A 20,111-nucleotide genomic window follows, 5' to 3' on the forward strand; every position below is an offset into this window, starting at 1 on the left:
GAAATCAAAAAGAGCTGGTAAAAACAAATAGGAGGAAAAGTGTCACAGAACCCTTTACACTTTGCTATGAGAACTATAATAAATAGTTTTGTGCTTTTGGGTGTGTTTTAACCTAAAATGAAGTATATAATGTATTAGAGGTGGACAGAAGACCTGGTGCTGCTGGTTATGTAATAACTGCAGGCCAGGGAGTGTCAACAATTACTGGTCTTAGGAAAAATGTATAACTTTCTCGTCATGTGAGAGAGGAGATAAAATATTAAATCCGGCCCTTTAGAAAACACCTACCGAAACAACACTTCTCCCCTGAGTTTTTGGTTTCGACCTGATATGTTGTTCTGTCGCTGAAGCGTTTTCGTTTTTCTTGTGTCGCACAGTTTCCGACGCTCCCTGAGTGGCACCGTTGGAGAGCGTCCATCCGCTCGAGTTTTGCGCTAAATGCGCCAAATGGTAGATTTACACACAACTTGACGGGAACCTCAAACTAATAAATGAATGAGGAAACCTACGCGTGTCTTCCGCAGCACTTTAGTGCGAAGAAGCGCATAAGTCGAGCCAAAAACACAACATGTGGAAACGTCCTCGGAGCGCGTTCACGGCGAGCGGCCACATGAATGCTTCAGGAAACTGAGGCTAGTAGTTGTCAGCACATCAACTTCCTCCACTGCGGTCAGCCGGTCCGTGTTCAGTAGCACTGAAGTGTAAAACTCGTCGAGATGCCGTCGATCATACACTGGCTGGAATCCGGACTGGATTTCATTGAATTTCTGGGAGACAGAATATCCAACAACAGCAAGAAGGAACTTCGAGACATCTACAACTCCGAATTTAAGGGCAGGTAGGCTGCTGCAAAAAACACTGTGGCTCATAACCAAGTAGGCTGAGTAACACCCCTGTGTCTCTCATGTCCACAGAAAAGGAGGGAAAGACCCCAGGTTTTCTGATATCGTCTATGCTCTCCTGAAATTCAACAAAGCCTACATAAGGCAGGGGAAACTCTACCTCAATGTGAGACCTCAGGTAAGACAGGATGTCACTGTGCTGTGCTGCCTGCTGTGAGGAGAGAAGTCTGGCCATGTTTTGCTGAGAATAGAGAAACAAAGTGAGGAAGCAGTGTGTTGTTGTTGTAGGTCAGAGTGTACTGTGACCAGTGGAGGAGGCCCCGGGCCCCTCAGACCAGAGGTGAGATCCTCGCAGCCTCCTCCTCCACCACCACCCCTGTGCTCACCCCGAAGAAGAAGCTTGCAACAGAAATCCTTTACAAGCTGAAGGTGAACAGGTAAATGCATTTTACACGTTATACACATTTCAGCTGGTGTTTTGAGCTAGAGTCAGTCCAACAGGTGGCTGAACTCTGTTATGAACGATGCTTCTCACCTTCTGCACAGTCTGGAGGTGTTTCCACAGAGCACCTTCAGCCACACACTCATCCCCCCTGAGCGCAGCAGGAAGTCCTTTCTACCAGCTGCAATCAGGCTTTTCAATTCACAGTAATTAACATTAATATTTTAACTTATATCCCCGGTTTGCATCCCGGGATCTTTCTGCATGGAGTTTATATGTTCTTCCTGTGCAGGCGTAGGTTTTCTCTGGGTTCTCCAGCTTCCTCCAACAGTCCAAAAACATGCTGAGGTTAACTGGTGACTTTAAATTGTCCGTAGGTGTGAATGTGAGTGTGATTGTTTGTCTCTATGTGTAGCCCTGTGACAGACTGGTGACCTGTCCAGGTGTCCCCTGCCTTCACCCTAAGTCAGCTGGGATAGACTCCAGCCCCCCATGACCCTAATGAGGATTAAGCTTTGTATGGATGGATGACTTATATACTACATTTATGGTCATACTGAGGACTATTATTGCGCTTTTCCATTAGCACCTACTCGGCTTGACTCTACTCTGTTAGTGAGGTTTTCCATTAGGATGTAGTACCTGGTACCAGGTTCTGTTTTAGTTCCTACTGGGCCGGGGTTCCAAGCGAGCAGAGTGGAGCCGATAATGTGACGTCTACAGAGTGCAGGCCACTGATTGGACAGGGAGTGACGACACTACACAGCATGCATATTTTAATGCCTAATAGCGATAAACTGCAGCCATTACAGGGTTGTACACGGGACTGATATACGATAACTGTAGCGACTAGCATTAGCTTACCCTCATATGTCGTGTAGTTTGTATCCTCTTGTCTTTGGCTTGATGCTGCTGTATCACCTCCCAAACTGTCTTGCTCTCCTGAGTGTTTCGACTCACCACCCTCAGCTTTCTCTGACTCTCTTGTTTTACTTTGAATATGACAAAGAGCCACAGACCGAGCAGCAGGTGTAGCATCGCCTTGTTGGTCGGGCCCCCGTGCTATGACAACTCCACCCACGATGAGGTGGTACTCAACTGTGAGGGAAAACGACCTAAACTGAGTCGAGTCAAGCTAAGTAGGTGCTAGTGAAAACCGCCTTTAGTGTTAGTGTTCTGTTAGGTTTGTGGGTCATCTGCGTGTTTACATGCTGCTGTTCCAAGTAATTTCCTGTAAAGGATTAATGATAAAGTATTATTCATTTCTGCAGGGTTTTAGCAGTATGTTTCACTCAGTCATGTGCAGCCATAAAATGTATTATCAGTTTTAAAGTCAGCTGTACACGTTGTCATTAAGTTCATGAGTCCAGGAGTGGGAGGTAGCAGTGATAAAACAGTAGCTCAACGCAAATGAAGCCGTGAAGCTGATGACGTGCAACAGCAGGGCCTGCTCATCTGGTTGGTTCAGTCTAAGTGGGGAGACAACAGGAGGCTCAACTCATTTCACTAGTTTCAGCCGCCACCCAAAAATCAATCTTAGTGCTGCATCACAAAGGACTTCTAAATTCCTAAAATGCACCTGGAGGACAGAGGATTGAGGAAGCTTGCTGGAGGAGGTATGAACAAGAACTACAGGTGTGTCCTCGATAAAATCTTGTGACATAAAAGATGGATGACCCACAGCACCAACACTCAACATGCAAACCATGTCAGGAGCAACACTGACAAATGTACACTACCATTCAAAGTTTGGGGTCTCCCAGATAATTTCATGTTTTCCATGAAAACTTCCACTTTTATTCATGTGCTAACATAACTGCACAAGGGTTTTCTAATCATCAATGAGCCTTTCAACAGCATTATCTAACACAATGTAGCATTAGAACACAGGAGTGATGGTTGCTGGAAATGTTCCTCTGTACCCCTATGGAGATATTCCATTAAAAATCAGCTGTTTCCAGCTACAATAGTCATTTACCACATTAACAATGTCTACACTGGATTTCTGATTAATTTAATGTTTTCTTCACTAAAAAAAAGAATGCTTCTCTTCCAAAAATAAAGACATTTCTAAATGACCCCAAACTTTTGAACGGTACAAGGTGCATATTATTTATATCAGCCAATAATAGTATATGTACCTCTTTATTTGTATAGCACTCAATTATTTGCCCTAGCTTTTTTATACTTCAAAGCACACGTATGTGGTAAATAAAAAAATAATAATGCATCTCATCTGTGCATTCTAGTCGCACTGAATTGAATTTTAAGTAAATATATTCTGTACATTTTCATGGACACCAATCATGTGACAGAGCTACTTTGTCTAACCACCTTTGCCTCGACTCCTCTCTCCTCCTCGTCTGATTCACTCGCTTTTCTAAGATGTGAGGAAATGATTGTTTGCCTCTATATGTAGCCCTGTGATAGACTCCTGTCTTCACCCTAAGTCAGCTGGGGTAGAGTCCAGCCTCCAATGACCTTAACGAGGATTAGAAGGATGCTGCATTTGTGTTTGTGTTTAGTATAGCTTTGAAGTGATGTAGAAACAGTGCTACGTAGTTTATCCACCAGAGAGCACTGACTGGTTCATTTTTCTTCGTCTCACTCAGGATGTATCTTGGTCACAGTTCTTTAAAAAAGGCAATCCAAGGCCGCATTTAGACTGACTTGAGCACTCGGTACATGCAAATGCACGTCCTTGGTAGATTATTATGGGATATGTTGCTGGTTACCTCGTGACGGTTGTCAAGTTAAATCAAACTTATTTAAAGAGCTTGTTATGAGATATGAGAAGGTGACCAAAGTGGAGATATTATGGATGCAGTTAAATCATTTAAACACAACAAAACAAACAATAAAACAGTAATACATTACATTAGAACTATTTTATCATGGTATTAACCTCTAAGGAGACTCAGAAGGAACTTTCATAACATAGAGCCAGACCATGCAGAACTTATAAAACAAGAGACTCCCAAAGCCAATGTTATATCTGACTATTAACTCGAATGGAGGCTGGTATAGGGGAGACATGTTCCCTCTGCCCAGTTCAAGTGATGAGTTTCACTGCTACACTTTGAGCCACCTGCAGGTGTAACAGGAGAGATTGACTTTCACAGAAAGCAAGTAGCAGTATTCAACATGTGAGGTAATATAAGCATGTAAAATGGTCTCTTCAAAAGAAATATGTTTGCTTACTTTACTTTATGTTGAGCATCTACTGCTATTGACAGAAGTTATTGTCAAATTTAAAAATAAAGGGGAAGCTGATACCTAGAGTCCTGATATTTAAATTGAGATGTGAAGACAAAGATCTGAGATATTTGATTTTATTAGTGTAACTTACAGAACTGATGATCAGCACTTCTATTTTTCTTCCTTCTTTGTACTAATTGATGGAAGCAAAGATGACACAAGGGAAAATAGTTCCCACTGTGATAGCTTGTATGCTCCAGTGCAGAGATGTCACACTTAAGTCCCACAGGCCAAAACCGGCCCGCTAGAAGGTCGAATCCGGCCCGTGGGATGACTTTGGAAAGTGTAAAAATTACAATGGTGAAAATGAATACTTACTGTGAAAATACTTGAAGACGTTGAACATTGTGCTGTATAATGTGAGTCAGCAGCTTCGGTACGACAGAGTTTGATTTGGTGGAACCCCGTTGTTGATGCACTGCCACAACTTTTATGCATTTTTATTCACAATGCGGAGGGACAACTTAACCTTTTCCCTAACAGTGTGTCAGTTCAGGTGGTCAGGATTACTACACAGATGTGGAAATGAATGTAAATTTAAAAAAAAATCTAGATCTTGACAAGTTGTAAAATACTACATTGTTCAGTTCCAGATACTTGTGACTAAAAGTTTTGGGCCTTTATAGACAAACTGTGATCTATAAGCTGTAATGTGTAAATGATAAACTGAGGCATAATGCTGTTAAAATTTCACTTATTTTTCTTAATAAATTTCATTATTTTTCATAATGTTTTGTATAAAGATCGTTTGTTAAATGTAAACATTTTCATGAAATGTACTTTTATACAGTAAAACAAAGGAAACACTTTGAGTTTTGGTTATTTATAGGTCATTATGCTGTGATTTTACTGGTCACTTGAGGTTAAATTGGGCTGTATGTGGCCCCTGAGCTAAAATGAGTTCGACACCCTCACTCTAATGTCTGGAGAGCTTTGGTGATTCTGCAGTTTCCTTGTAGATGTGCTCAAGCTGGGAGGTTCGCTGTGTAGGAAACAGTACTGTCTCCACACTAGAGATGTGCGTGGTAGTGTTTTTGGCACTAGATATTACTGAAAACCAAAATCATCCCAAAAAAAAAAGCTTTTCCATTGCATTGTATTTTCTAAAATCATTAATTGAAAATATTTGACATTCTTAAGGTTGGCAGAAAAGCACATCAGTCAGTAAAATAAAAGGTTAATGTCCAATTTAATCTGCTTTTTTTGATACACTGTACTAATCTATGGCCATAGTCCAGTTAGACTCAAACTGCGAAGCTGCATTTATGGTATGTCAACCACCAGGATGCTGCGATATTTTTACCTCATGTTGTCTTTCTCCCTCATAGGAAAAAGCTGGTGGCTGACAAAGGAGGCATTAAGATCACCTCAGACCCTGCGGCTATCGGTGGCAAGGTTACGTTCACCGTAGCTCGTCTGAGGGAGCAGTTCGTTGTCCGGTTCCACATTTTAAACCAGGGCACAAACTGCCTCCACTTCACCTACTACACTGCCCTGCACAGGATCCGCTGCTTCACGCTGCAGGATGAGAGGAGGGTGACCAGAGCCTGTCCGCTATTCCTCTGTGCAGGTGACAAACACACCTCCTCTGCCTTTTAAATGACACTGAATGAGTTCATAGCTACACCTCCTTTCATGTAATCTGTTGTTCTTCCCCAGGTGAGAGCTATGAAGTCGTGGTTCGGTACACGCTGAACCATTATGGGTATTTCCCTGCCACCATGTACTTTGAGTTCTGCCCGGATCCGCCGGGGTCGGCGCCCTTCTGCATCGTCAGAGAGATGGAAGCTGTGGCTCAGACGCCGCTGGCCGTGGAGCTGGGGCCTGTAGCCCCCTATAAACCATTTCAGGCGGTCACATACAAGCCTGTTGACAACGTGGTAGTGGAGGGAGTACCGCCTGAGAGGTGAGTTACTGCAAACTGAAATCCAGTCCAAAAATCAATAGAAACACAGTTTTGTGATTTGTTATTAGATAATGATGCTGCTCCTGTGGTTTAATGGAAAACGCAACACACTCTGTTACTATTTCCAGACAGAATGAGCAGATCTCAGTGTAAATATGTAGTCTAGGAGCTGGTGAAAATAATTTCCTCTCTTGTACTTGAGGTCATTGAAAGGATCCGGAACATTTACTAACACTAGCAGACAATCATGTGGTGTGGTGTGTTGTGTTTTCCTCTGCAGTTCTGTCGTCCACCCTTTGAAGATGACAGTGAAATTAGGAGACTACAAGTACCCTTATTACCTGAAGGAACTGGCCAAACGAAGGATGGAGGATTCTGAGTATCTGTCTCCCACTGCCAGACAGAAGCTTGCATCCGTGAAGTGAGAAAGAACCCTCAGTCATGACCATTAAACATGCGGATTTACCTTCTGTTAAACACAATGTTTCTGTTCATTCTGTGTCCAGGAGTCTCCTCAACTGTCCCTTAAAGATGAATAACTACTCCCATCGGTTTCACCTCCTGCTGCACCTGGAGGAGATACAGATGGAGGTGGACATCCGAAAATATGACCTCCACAATCAACCCATGACTCTGGACCAAAGCAACAGGAAACTCCTCACGCTCAGAGTAAATATATCTTCATTTATTTCTGACTTTCTCCTCCAACGAATGCAGAAAAGCTACTTATTGGGGCTTTAGAGGGTGGGAGACGATCCGTTAAACTCCTCCTGCTGGGTTCATGGTAGAGTTGTCCTCGTACACAGGTTTTGTGTTTATATTGTCAGATACTATCTTGGTCAGCAGGCAACGTGCTGAGCTGCAGATAAAATCATTAGTTTACATTTCACAGTCACAACACTGACAGACAAAGTGCACAAAAATGCAGGTTAATGGCAGCAGCTGTGCTCAGAGATTGGCTATATTGATATTTGGAATAGAGAAGGTTTAAATCAACAAAAGTACACCTGAAAAAAATCTGTTACCACATCTGAATGATCTGCAAAAATGTGTAGTTATGTATGTACAATATGAAAAATCTACTTTCGTATACATGTACTGTAGCATGTAGAGGACCAACATTAGTGTCCCCCAACAGGTTCCTGGTGTCGCTGAGAATCGGCCATCTGTACTTCGAGGAGATTGTCTGAGGGTGTCCAAATCTGGGGACACTGAGCAGCCGATCACAGTTTACACCGGATATGTTCACAGAGTAGAGCTGGATAGTGTGAAGCTGGGCTTCTCCAGAAGGTACAAGTTAGAATAAGGACACCTAAGTATAAACAGAACCACCCAGCTCACACTTTATCCACTCTTTATTCATTTCAGGCTGGTGCAGACTTTTATCAGCAATATGAAGTTTGACGTGGAGTTTACTATCAACCGGTTCCCTTTGAAGCTGCAGCACAGGGCGGTGGACCTGGCAGCACAACATCAGCTTGGAGAGGTGCTGTTCCCATCTGGTGCAGCAGCGACTTGTCTTCCCATGCCTAAACTCAGGTCTGGTGCCAATTTGTGTAACGAGTATCATTTACAAACACACAAGACTAACCACCTTAAAGTGCCATATCTCATATGCTGCACTTGTGAAAGAGAGAACTTTAAACTGCCTGGCTTTGGTGATAAGAGAATGACGAGCTGCTAATGTTGAGTGCTTGTGTCCAGCAAGCTTTGCCTGAATTCTTCCCTGGCATTTATCCACCATAATATACTTACAAAAGAGGCTACTATACTCTTGTTGTAGTGCCATAAACCTGTCTCATAAAATATAGTAAAATATAGTTGGTTGTTTCAGCTTAGAAACACTGGTACACACAGACAAATATACCAGTGTGATCTGCTTTGAACTGATCATCACAGTTTTAGGATTTCCTTTATTCATGTGAGCAAATTTAACCCGATTCATGGTTTCTCCACGTATTTACATTTGAAAGTGTTTCACCTGTATGTAAGGTGTAAGGATCTATTCCCACTTTACTCTCAGGATGTTCAACCGGAAGCTGGAAAACAACCCGGAGCAACATGCTGCAGTCCAACGCATTGTAGCTGGATCATCAAAACCTGCTCCTCACCTCGTGTTCGGGCCTCCTGGAACTGGGAAAACAGTCACTCTGGTTGAAGCCATGCATCAGGTATGAAGTGTTCAATATGCGCTTTTTTGGGGGGGTATTTTTTGTGTTCTTACATCAGAGTAAATGTATCATTTTTAAGCTTTGGAACAAGACATTTGATAACATCATCCTGTGTAGGACGTTGTGATGGCCATTATTTGCAAAGTTCTCATGTTTACAAGCCAAAAATCAATCAAGAAAATAACTGTCAGATTAATTCACAATGAAAACAAGAAAAGCACTCAGAGAGCACAGTACTCTGCCAAGGCTGCTCAGTCGTTGCATCATTTCCAACAGATGAAATCTTGAAAAAAAGCTGTGGCAGAAATCACGGCAACATAGAATGTGGCCATTTAATATAGATGTACCCACAAACAAAATGACTTTGCGCTGAGCACAGATGTGTGTCATGCATGTGTACGTTATGTGCGGATACAGAATCGCATGATCTAAATATGTTGCAGGCGACGGGAATTGATGGGACTCAGAAACACCCCCACAATTTGATACATTTTTCCTTGTATCGTGTCCGACCGATAAGTCCCGATAAGTCCGTAGTGGTGGATTTGTAGTAGGATTGCAATCATGTGATCGTCAGCAGGCAGCTGATGTAGTGTTCACTTGTTGTCATGGTTACAGTGACGTCATGCCGCTATCTCACAATGATATAGAAATCTTTAACAAATCCATGGATCCAGACTATAAGCCGCATCACTGCCAAAATCTAATCACTTGGTCTTTGTGTCATTTCTGATCTTCCCTGAAAATTTCATCCAAAACCGTTTGTCTGTTTTTGAGTAATGTTGCTAACAGACAGACAAACGTACACTGATCGTCACATAACTCCGCTGTTTTCCTTAACGGAGCAGCAACCATTGGTAGCAACACAAACACACTATTATCTGCCAGAGTGACACATACTGGTCATTCCACGTGACATGACATTTCTGTGTTTTGTCTGTGCTCTTCTTACTGAACTGAAGCACTTTGACCTTATTGGGGAAAAGGTGATGTCACATTTTTGTACCTGCCAGTAGGGTTTTACACCGGATATTGTTTGTTTTGTTGGCTTTGGTTTCCATAGTGACACTGCTTTCAGCCTTATCTGATAAACTATACTCTGAACAGGCCGATTTTTATTGCTTAGGACTTAACGATGTGTGACTAAACCACTTCTTTTTCAAATTTAGTGCATATTTCAGTTCTTAGTGTTTTTACATTTTAACTTCATTGCTTGGCGCTTTGCACTTCTATTTTGATGTCTATGTTTTGTCTGTCTGTAACTCAGTGTTATATTGTCATATTGTCTAGTACAAGTGCCTTAGTGTTGTTTGTCAGTGACTCGATGTTGTCTTATGTTATTTGAGGAAAGGTCTCTCTTGAGAATGGGACGCAGTGTCTCAATGAGATTACCTGGATATATAAAGGTTGAATAAAATATAAATTTAGTCATAAATATATTAAATGTGAGGAGAAATACAAAATAAAATGCATATTATCCATCACTGTATCACCATAAACTCTCATATTTATTAATTGAAGTGTTCCAGGGGGAGCTGCTCATCAGTACAAGAGGAGGCAGTAACAGGAAAAAAAAACATTTTTCTGTAAAATGTAGGCTTTATTTTGTAAATTTGCTTACATGTTTTGGGATTAATCCCCTGCATATAGATTGATAAAAAAAAAATTCCAAACATCTCTGTTATGAAAGTTGGCAAAAATCAACCAGTGACTTACAGTAATTTTCTACTGTGTTTTATAATATCAGACTATCATTACTTCCAGGAAATTGCTACTTGAGACTCCACTATTAGTCATGTTTCCTTCCTACCATGTGCTTTGAATTCGTGGCCCTTCCCTGTCAGACAGATGGCAGCTGCAGTCAGGATCCTACTGGCTGTGAAGCTGCAGCCTGTGGCCTCGCTATAAACCATATCTAGCTTGTCGTTATTAAGCAATGAATTTTACTTTGCTTGCATTGTCAGGTCAGCAGGGCCGATCCGTCAGCTCACATCCTCGCCTGTGCGCCTTCAAACAGTGCATGTGACTTGCTCTGTGAGAGACTGATGGTGCACATGGATTCTCATCAAGTTTACCGATTGTACGCCAGCAGCCGAGACCCGAGCACCATCCCCAAGAACCTGCTGGTGAGCATCAGCTGCCGTCCTTCCATCCACACTTTAATGTGCACCGAGACGATGTACGATTTGTGTGCAGGGCCCACAGTGTTTAACCCTCGTGTTGTCCTGCATGTCAAATTGACCCGTTTTAAAGTTTGAAAATGTGGGGGGAAAAAAAACTATTTTCACAGCGAAACTTCTGACGTCCACATTTTCAATGTTTTTGGGAAGTTTTGAAATTTTTTTGGTGGGAAAAAAAAGAAATGTTAGAAAAAAATGTTTCTTTAAGAACATTCACAAAAAAAATCAACTAAAGTCCAGCGAATTTTGCTGGATTTTGGTTGATTGTTTTTGTGAATGTTCTTAAAGAAAGTATTAGAAGTTTTACTGATATATATGTAATCACTTTGGATATTTTAAAGATTTTTTTGGAAGATTTTTACTCATTTTTTTGAAAATATTTACAAGAATTTTCTTGCCAAATTTGGGGGATTTTTTAAAATAGAATTTTTTTGGAAAACTTGCAAGGAATTATTGGAATTTCCTTCTTGAAGGTTTTGCAAATTTTTTGAAATTTTCACACACTCTAATATTTCATTGGACCGCCTTTAGTTCTGAGAAGGACACATGTTCACTGTGGCATCGTTTCAATAAGCTTCTGCAATGTCACAGCATTTATTTCTGTCAAGAGATGCATTAATTTTCTACCAAGATCTTATATTGATGATGGGAGAGTCGGACCGCTGTGTAAAGTCGTTGCTGAACCTGACCAACCCCAGATCATAACTCTAACCTCCACAGACTGGTAGGCACTAGCCATGATGAGTTCACCACTTCATCCACCTCTCTTCTTACCCTGATGCACCCATCACTCTGGAACAGGGTAAATCTGGACTCATCAGACCACATGACCTTCTTCCATTGATCCAGAGTCCAATCTTTATGCTACCTAGCAAACTGAAGTCTTTTATTCTGATAAGCCTTGCAGATCAGTGGTTTTCTTAGAACTACAGCTGTTAAGTTCTAGTCCTTAGAGTTCCCTTCTCATTGTGCATGTGGAAATGCTCTTACTTCCACTATTAAACATAGCTGTGAATTCTACTGTTGATTTCCTACGATCATCTAAGAGTTTGTTAGAACCACATTTGTTCCTTGAAGATGATGGTTCTCCACTATCCTTCAGGTTTTAATAATTCGTTGGACAGTTCTTAACGCGATTTTAGTAGTTTTATCTCCTTAGTTGTTTTCTTTGCTTGATGCAGGCCAATAATTTAACCCTTCTGAGACAGATTAACATCCTTTCCATGACCACAGTATATGTCTTCCAACATGGTTGTTTAAGAAATGAGAAGCTCCTCACTGCATCAGCTAGGGTTAAATAAGTAGTTGCAGCTGAAACATATTCATCACTGCAGTAATTATCCAATGGAAGGATCTTACCTGTTAGTTAAATCCTGGTGGTGACTTTTTTTTTGGACAGGCAGTGTATGTCGTTGTAAAACTCATTACTTTTTACTTGAAATGCATAAATATGTGGGCCAAAAATAAATAGCTCTGTTATTTGTACTTTTTCCTGTCGCGTCTTTTGTATGTTTCAGAAATACTGCAACTGGGATGAGGGACAAGACAGCTTTGTGTTTCCAGTGAAAGAAATTCTGATGAAATACAAAATCATAGTTACAACTATGATCACAGCTGGCAGGTAAAAGTCATTTTTTTGCATATGATATATACACTACGCATACAGTTTTAAGTCCATTTAACACACATCCTCCTGCTGTGGGTTTGTTTTCAGACTCGTGTCTGGAGCGATCCCAGTCGGCCATTTTTCACACGTGTTTGTGGATGAAGGAGGCCAGGCTGTGGAGCCAGAGTGCATCATTGCTATTGCAGGTAAACACTGGACATCTGAACTACAATATGTCTTTGGTTTTGTTGCAACTTTGGTTGGAAAATGTGCATGTGGAAAATTATTTTAAAGAGTATAAAGAACCATCCATCAAAATTTTTGAGATAATATTTTAGATACTGTTGGTGTCTTTGGATTATAATTCACAATTAATCATGTCTTGTGACAGCTTAAGCTATTTTTAATGTAAGTATTTTAGAGAGGACACTAGAAATAAACGCCACAATTTCTGCCACAGTGTAAAGAACTTAATAGGTACTTATGATGGAGTGCAGTCTGTCTGTGGAGACTGTGAAACACTGAACAGATTTCTTCAGTCAAACAGAACTTGATCCAGATTTCCTTTGCCTTTCCCTTGTCTCTTCTCTGAAAGCACACAGCCTCTTTATCGCTGCCAGCACATGCGATCACTGCAGTCCATCAGTAAGCGGATGCAGGAATGTGGAGGACAGAATTTTTATCAGTGTGTGTAGCTCTGTTCATGTTTGAGATTTTGCATACTTGGCCAATTGCTGCAGAAAATGTGCATGACTATCGGACTGCCATTTCAAAAAGTGAAAAAAAAAATCATGAATACCTTGTCTAAAAGTCTGACAGAAGCCTTTTAAACTTCCAAACTCTATGAGGCAAATTAGCTCTTGACTTAAAGCCTGAGTATCAGTAAATTCACAAGACTCATGCATCTGTTATTACACATTACAAGCTTATGAGTTCACACAAAACTGATGCACGTTGTTACTGACTGGTTGGATGTTCACTTTGTTCTGCAGGTCTGCTCAGTGCAGAGAAAGGTCAGTTGGTGCTGGCTGGAGATCCCAAGCAGCTGGGCCCAATCCTGCGATCCCCGTTTGCATTACAGCACGGACTCGGTAGGACAAAGAGTGCAGGATTGACTGGATGCGGGGCGTCGCTTGGATTGTTAGAATCCGTGTCAGATTTACGACATGTTTTAAACGTGTACTATAAATTCTCTCCAGGTCTGTCTCTGCTGGAAAGGCTGATGAAACATAACGCTTTGTATCAGAAAAGTGCAGACTCTGGACACTTTGACACCCGTTTTGTCACCAAACTGCTGCGAAACTACAGGTGAGTCTCTCAGTGATGACCTCTGTGTTGCTTGCTGGAGATGCTTGCTAATGATTCCTGTTTTTGTTTTTTGCGTGTTTGTTTTTTAATCTGTTCTTCTCTCAGGTCTCATGCTGCCATTCTGAAAATCCCCAACGAGTTGTTCTATGAGAATGAGCTGCAGGTGTTTGCCGACCAGTGGGAGCGCGAGGCCTACTGCAGCTGGGAATACCTTCCCAAAAAAGTGAGGCTGTAGGGAATCTGCAGTTATCACAACACATAAACCATCTTAATGCACAGCAAAGGAGTTGTAAAAGTAAATGTTAGCCAAGTCAACAACAGAAGGTTACCAAAGCGCCTTAGCAGATGGCATCATTTAAATGATTAGGTAAACAAAAGGAAACTAAAAACTGTTGCTAACTGTTGCATGCAGAATTAAATCTAATTTATCATGGCATGGAATTCAACGGCAGCTGTAGAAATCCTGTAGTTATGACCAAGGAAAGTTTATTTTTATAGGAAAACTCTGCCTCTGCTGAACTGATTTGACCATTGTCCATGCCTCTCTTTGTTGGCATGAGTGTGAATTTAAAGATAAGTAGTGCCATAAGACATCAACACCCTTATTATCTAAATAAATTATACACAGAAAGCAGCCTGAAACTTTCACAAAGACGGTTGTAATTGGGACGCATTATTTTAATGGAAGGAAAAAACTATTTGCACACAAATTGGCCCAAAAATGAAATTATTTTATTTTATTTCACCTTTATTTAGCCAGATAAAAGACCCATTGAGATCAAGACCTCTTTCACGAGGGTGACAGCAGCAAATGTCAAAGTAAACAAAAACAGACAGATAACAATAACAAAAACAATAAAATATTAAATACAAGCAATTAGATACATAAAGTACAGGAGTTATTTTTACAGTAACAATTTAAGAACACAGGCACTGCTAGAAGGATTTCCGTTGTCGATTTCTTAAAATAGAGCAAAAGGCTTCCAATGAAACAATTATGAGAATAGAACAAAATTCTTATTAGGATCAAAGGAGAAACAAAAAAAGCACTCAGAGAGCGCAGTACTCCGCCAAGGCTGCTCAGCCGCTGTATCATTTCCGACGGATGAAATCTTTGATAAAAAATGATCTTGCATTGAGCGCAGACGTGAGTTATGCATGTGTACGTTATGTAAGGATACCGAAACATGTGACCTAAATATGTAGCAGGCGGCGGGAATTGATGGAACTCAGAAACACCCCCACAATTTAATCAATTGTTCCTTGTATCATTTCCAATGGATAAGTCCCGATAAGTCTGCAGCGGTCAATTTGTTGTAGTATTGCAATCATGTGATCGTCAGCAGACAGCTGACGTAGCATTCACTTGTTGTCATAGTTACAGTGACGCCGTGCCGCTATCTTGCAATGATACAGAAATCCTGAACAAATCCATGGATCCAGACTATAAGCTGCATCACTGGCAAAATCTAATGAAGTGGTCCTTGTGTCATTTTTGACTTTCCCTGGAAATTTCATCCAAATCCATTAGTCCGTTTTTGAGTAATGTTGTTGACAGACAAACACACAGACAACCATACTCCAATCATCACGTAACTCCACCGTGTTCCTTGCAGAGTAATAGTCCGTAAACAAAGACACATTAAGCAACTACAAATGAATGAAACAACATAGAATCTGAAGGAATTACTAAAGAAGAATTTATAGCAACTTTGATTAGCTAGCCAAACCATAGCTGACTTTGCTGCTTTATATTATTGCACAGTAAATTCAGTACCTTTGGGGTTTGTTGTGATGGATGGACATGTGAAATCATTGAATGGACTCTGAGAACTTGTAATGGACATTTATCAAAATTTTCTGGCATTTTAAAAGACTTTAAAAGAATCCATTCCCATTTTTAGTCTCACTAAAATAGCCATCACCAAACGGCATTCTGGTCTCTCTCCATTGCTACAGGGTTTCCCCATCATCTTCCACGGAGTGATGGGGAAAGATGAGAGAGAAGCCAACAGTCCGTCTTTCTTCAACGTGTCCGAGATCGAAGTCCTGGTCGACTACCTCACCAAGCTGATGGAAACTCAAGGAAAGAAGGGTCTCCCCAAGCTCTCTGCGAAAGACATTGGCATAATCGCCCCCTACAGGAAACAAGTGAGCCTGCAGTTGTGGTTTAAAGACACACAGCGTTTGTAGGATTCATTTTTTTACTAGTCATCCACAACATGGTCACTTTCTAACAGGTTGAGAAAATCAAAAAGGCCCTGAAGTCCGTCTCAGCGCTGAGTCGATGGAATGATCTCAAAGAACTCAAGGTTTGCAGCTGGAAATCACAGAAAAAGGCTCAGTCAGGCCAGTTTTAGTAAAATTCAATCAAAAGGTTAAACTTCTTTGTTTACTTCTATTTAAAAAGTGTAAATAATAATAGAGGATTATGTTAATTAACCAGTATATAATGTGTTGTGTATTGTATTGTATCTTTAACTGCATTTTTGCATGTTTCCCTGTGTTGGTTTCACTTCATGGCATCAGGTGGGTTCTGTGGAAGAGTTTCAGGGACAAGAGAGGAAGATCATCATGATCTCGACTGTCCGCAGTTGCATCAACTACATCAAGATGGACAAAGATTTTAATATTGGATTCCTTTCCGATGAGAAGGTTTGTCGCATTCTTTTTTTATTATTTAAGTGACATTAAAACATGTTGGATTTTTAACCTTTTTCTGAACCTCAAGCAGTTTGAGTGTTCATTTGCTCTTGACACATTTTCACTTAGTGTGGGCTCAATTTTCACTTTAACCCTCCTGTTGTCTTCATTTATGGGTACCAAAAAAAAATCCAAAAATTCATTCCCCAAATTTCTGAAAATTTGCAAAACCTTCAAGAAGAAAAATCCAATAATCCCTTAAAAGTTTTTTTTTTTTTTTTTTTTTTTTTTTTATATATATGTATTTACTTCTAGAGGTTCAATGTGGCTGTGACCAGAGCCAGGTCCCTGCTCATAATCGTGGGAAACCCTGTGATCCTCAACAAGGACCCCACCTGGGAGAAGTAAGACGAAGCAGATCACAGGAGATGTTTAAGCAGAGTTCAGACGCACAAAGTTGTGAGAAAACAAAACAGCTTCACATTGAGAGAAGCGATTTTCTCTGCTGAGGCTGAAAGTTCATTGTTGATCTTGGAAATATAAGCTGACAAAGCAGTCTCACAACGTCCACTTAGCTGCTCTGGAGCTTTTGGCAGAAATGACAGAATTGTCCTCAGCAGGTAAAGTTCTCCTCATCCTTGTTTCCTTCATTTGTGTTTTTTTAACGCGTAGGTTCATCAACTACTGTGTGAAGGAGAACGCATACACTGGATTTGACTTCAAAGATGCAGCAGGAGAAGATGACATTGTGTCAAAACTGGCAACCCTGAAAATCAACGTCGACTCTGAAGGTTAGTCCAGTTTGAACCTCAGTAGAGCAAAAGCAAGTAGTCAAATAACTGATCAGTTGATGGACGTTTATTTAGGCTTGCAACCAGGATGGTCAGCGGTTAGTTGAAGAAAACCAGAGATTTTTTTTTCACTCAAGTTTTTATTTATTTTTACACAATTACACAAACCAAGAAAAACAAACAAACAAAACAATTGAACGATGCCTGAGTAGTAACAGAGCATCTACATCATCCTTCAGTCCTATTAACCATAATTTTTCCCTTATTCCCCTCCAACGTTGCCATTTCGAGTCCTGTATTCTGTCCACTTAGTCCATGTTTTGTCCATTTGTGCTTCTTGTAGTCTCAGTTTGTGAGTTAGCTTTTCCATTATATAGATTTCCTCAGTAATTTTTAACCATTGGTCCTTTGTTGGTGGTCCTGTTTTCCCCCAGTTTCTCGTTATAGCTTTTTTACATGCCACTAGTAGTATTTTGACTAAATATCTGTCAATTCCCATCACACTCTCTTCAGAGAAATTACAAAGATAAAGCACACTGCAACTCAAAGGGATCTTATAACCCATTATTGAACAGAACCAGAGATTTGAAGATAGCAACTTGTGGTCTAGGAATACAGCCCAAAAATATTTATTTTTACTAATTGTAGATCAACTAAAGAGATCATTCAATAATTAAACAAGAAAGGCACTCAGAGAGCACAGTACTCCACCAAGGCTTCTCACACATTGCATGATTTCTGACAGATAAGTCTCCAGCGGTGGATTTGTAGTATTGTAGGATTGCAATCATGTGATCGTCAGCAGGCAACTGACGTAGCGTTCACTTGTAGTCATAGGGCGCTTTTCCACTAGCACTTACTGGACTCTACTCAACTCAACTCGGTTTAGATTGTTTTCCATTACAGTTGAGTACCACCTCATCGTGGGTGGAGTCACGAAACATTCATCGTCCTCGAACATGGTCTCGAATAATGCCAACAAAGACAGAAAAGTCTGGACCTCTTCGTTCACCCACGGTAAACGTCTCATGTGTCGTCACTCCCTGTCCAATCATTGGCCTGCACTCTGTAGACGTCACATTATCAGCTTGACTCAGTTTGCTTGGAACTCCGGCCGAGTAGGTACTAAAATAGTACCAGGTACTACGTCCTAATGGAAAACCTCACAAACCGAGTGGAGTCAAGCTGAGTAGGTGCTAATGGAAAAGCGCCATTTAGTTACAGCGACGCCATGCCACTATCTCACAATGATGCAGAAATCTGTAACAAATCCATGGATCCAGACTATAAGCTGCATCACTGCCAAAATCTAATCACTTGGTCCTTGAGTCATTTCTGACCTTCCCTGAAAATTTCATCCAAATCCGTTAATCTGTCTTTCCATCTGTGCGCAACATTACTCAAAAACGGACTAACAGACGGAAGGACAAACGTACACCAATAGTCACATAGCTCCACCGCGTTCCTTGGCGAAGTAAATATCTGATTCTTGCAAGCTTAAATAAACCTGACACAAATAGCTTTTTTATGTCAGGATCTATGTAAACTTGTAGCACTTACACACAGCAATCGTGATTTTTTTAAATTCATTTTTTTGCTTCAGAGAAAGTTATGTGTTTTTCTGTCTGATTATTGTAGGTCCTGAAGCAGAGGAGAGCGCCATCCAGCAGTACGTGGACCCTGAATGGAAGAATGAGCATTAATTTTAGACAAAACAGTGGCTTACTCAAACAATTATTAGGTTTGGGTACATAATGATGCAGAGAAAGCCTCTGTATTACATTTTTTCTCTTTCCTTTGTTTTACAGCATATATTACTTAGAAAAAATATCTTTTTATGAATCTTTTCAAGAGCAGTTATGCATATTTTGGTGCAATAAACGTTGCTCTGTTTTTCATCAAAATGCTAAAATGAACGAGTGAGTCCTTCAGTATTTGATTCTTTTTAAATAAAAACTTCAGTTATTATGAATATGGCCCCACACAAAGTATTAATTTTCTGGGACAGGAAATATCGAACAAACCAGTAGTGTCTTATCACTATTTGTCTTTCTGGTGTTTTCACTTTACTAGTTAGTCTTTGTAGTCAAGTCAACTTTATTTATATAGCACATTTAAAAACAACTAAGGTTGTCCAAAGTGCTTTATAAGCTCCAAACATAATCTGTGAAGAAAATATACAGTGCAAGACAAACTATGGCATGTATCAACTTCAGTTAAAAGCTAGAGACTACATGTAAATCTTCAGTAGGATCCTGAAGGTTTTAAGAGACCGAGCGGTTCTAATTTGAACACGCAAGTGATTCCACAGACTGGGTGCAGCCACAGAAAAGGTCACCTCTGTTTCTGAGTCTGGATCTGGGAACTCGTGTCATCCTGCTGGTCAAATCGACCCGTTTTAAAGTTTGAAAATGTGGAGAAAAAAAAATATTTTCACAGTGAAAACTTTAACATTTTCAACATTTTTCGGACATTTTTGAACATTTTTTGGTGGAAAAAAATGTTTAAAAAAATGTTTAAGAACATTCGGGAAAAAATCAACCGAAATCCAGCAAATTTCACTGGATTTTGGTTGATTTTTTCTGGAATGTTCTTAAAGAAAACATTAGAACTTTTACTGATATATATGGAATCACTTTAGATATTTTTAGGATTTTTTTTGGAAAATTTTTATTCATTTTTTGAAAATATTTACAACTTTTATATATATATTTTTTTTTTTATTTTTGATTTCTTACCAAATTTGGGGATTTTTTTTTTTTTTAAATAAAACTTTTAAGGGAAACTTTTAAGGAAATTTCTTTCTGAAGATTTTGCAATTTTTTATAAATTTGGGGAATTTTTTGCTGAATTTTTGGATTTTTTTCAGACAAGGGAACAATATTTTTTGGTGCCGTAAATGAGGACAACAGGAGGGTTAAAGACCACCTGATTGGCCAACCTCAGCTAAAACTGGAGCTTAAA

General features: G+C 40.2%; 1 protein-coding gene and 1 long non-coding RNA gene across 2 annotated transcripts in view; one reads left to right on the top strand and one right to left on the bottom strand.

Moving 5' to 3' along the window:
* The window catches only part of LOC129348919 (uncharacterized), a 16,323-nt gene extending 14,003 nt beyond the window's left edge, over window positions 1–2,320 (bottom strand). The window contains exon 1 of the long non-coding RNA XR_008601673.1: window positions 2,149–2,320. This is a non-coding gene — a long non-coding RNA (uncharacterized LOC129348919). The remainder of the gene's footprint in view (window positions 1–2,148) is intronic.
* Window positions 407–19,059, top strand: mov10a (Mov10 RISC complex RNA helicase a). Its single transcript, XM_023288075.3, has 22 exons — window positions 407–838; window positions 915–1,020; window positions 1,131–1,279; window positions 5,871–6,112; window positions 6,202–6,448; window positions 6,729–6,869; window positions 6,955–7,117; window positions 7,587–7,738; window positions 7,817–7,987; window positions 8,472–8,619; window positions 10,584–10,745; window positions 12,317–12,420; window positions 12,514–12,611; window positions 13,398–13,496; window positions 13,605–13,713; window positions 13,819–13,936; window positions 15,673–15,864; window positions 15,954–16,025; window positions 16,243–16,368; window positions 16,672–16,760; window positions 17,029–17,147; window positions 18,786–19,059. Exons 1-22 carry the CDS (start codon window positions 717–719, stop codon window positions 18,848–18,850), a joined length of 2,994 nt encoding a protein of 997 aa, XP_023143843.1. The 5' UTR covers window positions 407–716; the 3' UTR covers window positions 18,851–19,059.
* Window positions 19,060–20,111: the final 1,052 nt, after the last annotated feature.

The sequence above is a fragment of the Amphiprion ocellaris genome, chromosome 5 (assembly GCF_022539595.1).
Source record: "Amphiprion ocellaris isolate individual 3 ecotype Okinawa chromosome 5, ASM2253959v1, whole genome shotgun sequence".
In the NCBI taxonomy this organism is placed as follows: Eukaryota; Metazoa; Chordata; class Actinopteri; family Pomacentridae; genus Amphiprion; species Amphiprion ocellaris.

What these genes read in the sequence shown, in the direction of transcription:
- mov10a (XM_023288075.3), top strand. Translation starts at nt 717, where the DNA reads ATGCCGTCGATCATACACTGGCTGGAATCCGGACTGGATTTCATTGAA. An exon ending in CTTCCCATGCCTAAACTCAG is followed by an intron (nt 7,988 to 8,471) that starts GTCTGGTGCCAA and finishes CTTTACTCTCAG; the next exon opens with GATGTTCAACCGGAAGCTGG. An exon ending in TGCATTACAGCACGGACTCG is followed by an intron (nt 13,497 to 13,604) that starts GTAGGACAAAGA and finishes AATTCTCTCCAG; the next exon opens with GTCTGTCTCTGCTGGAAAGG.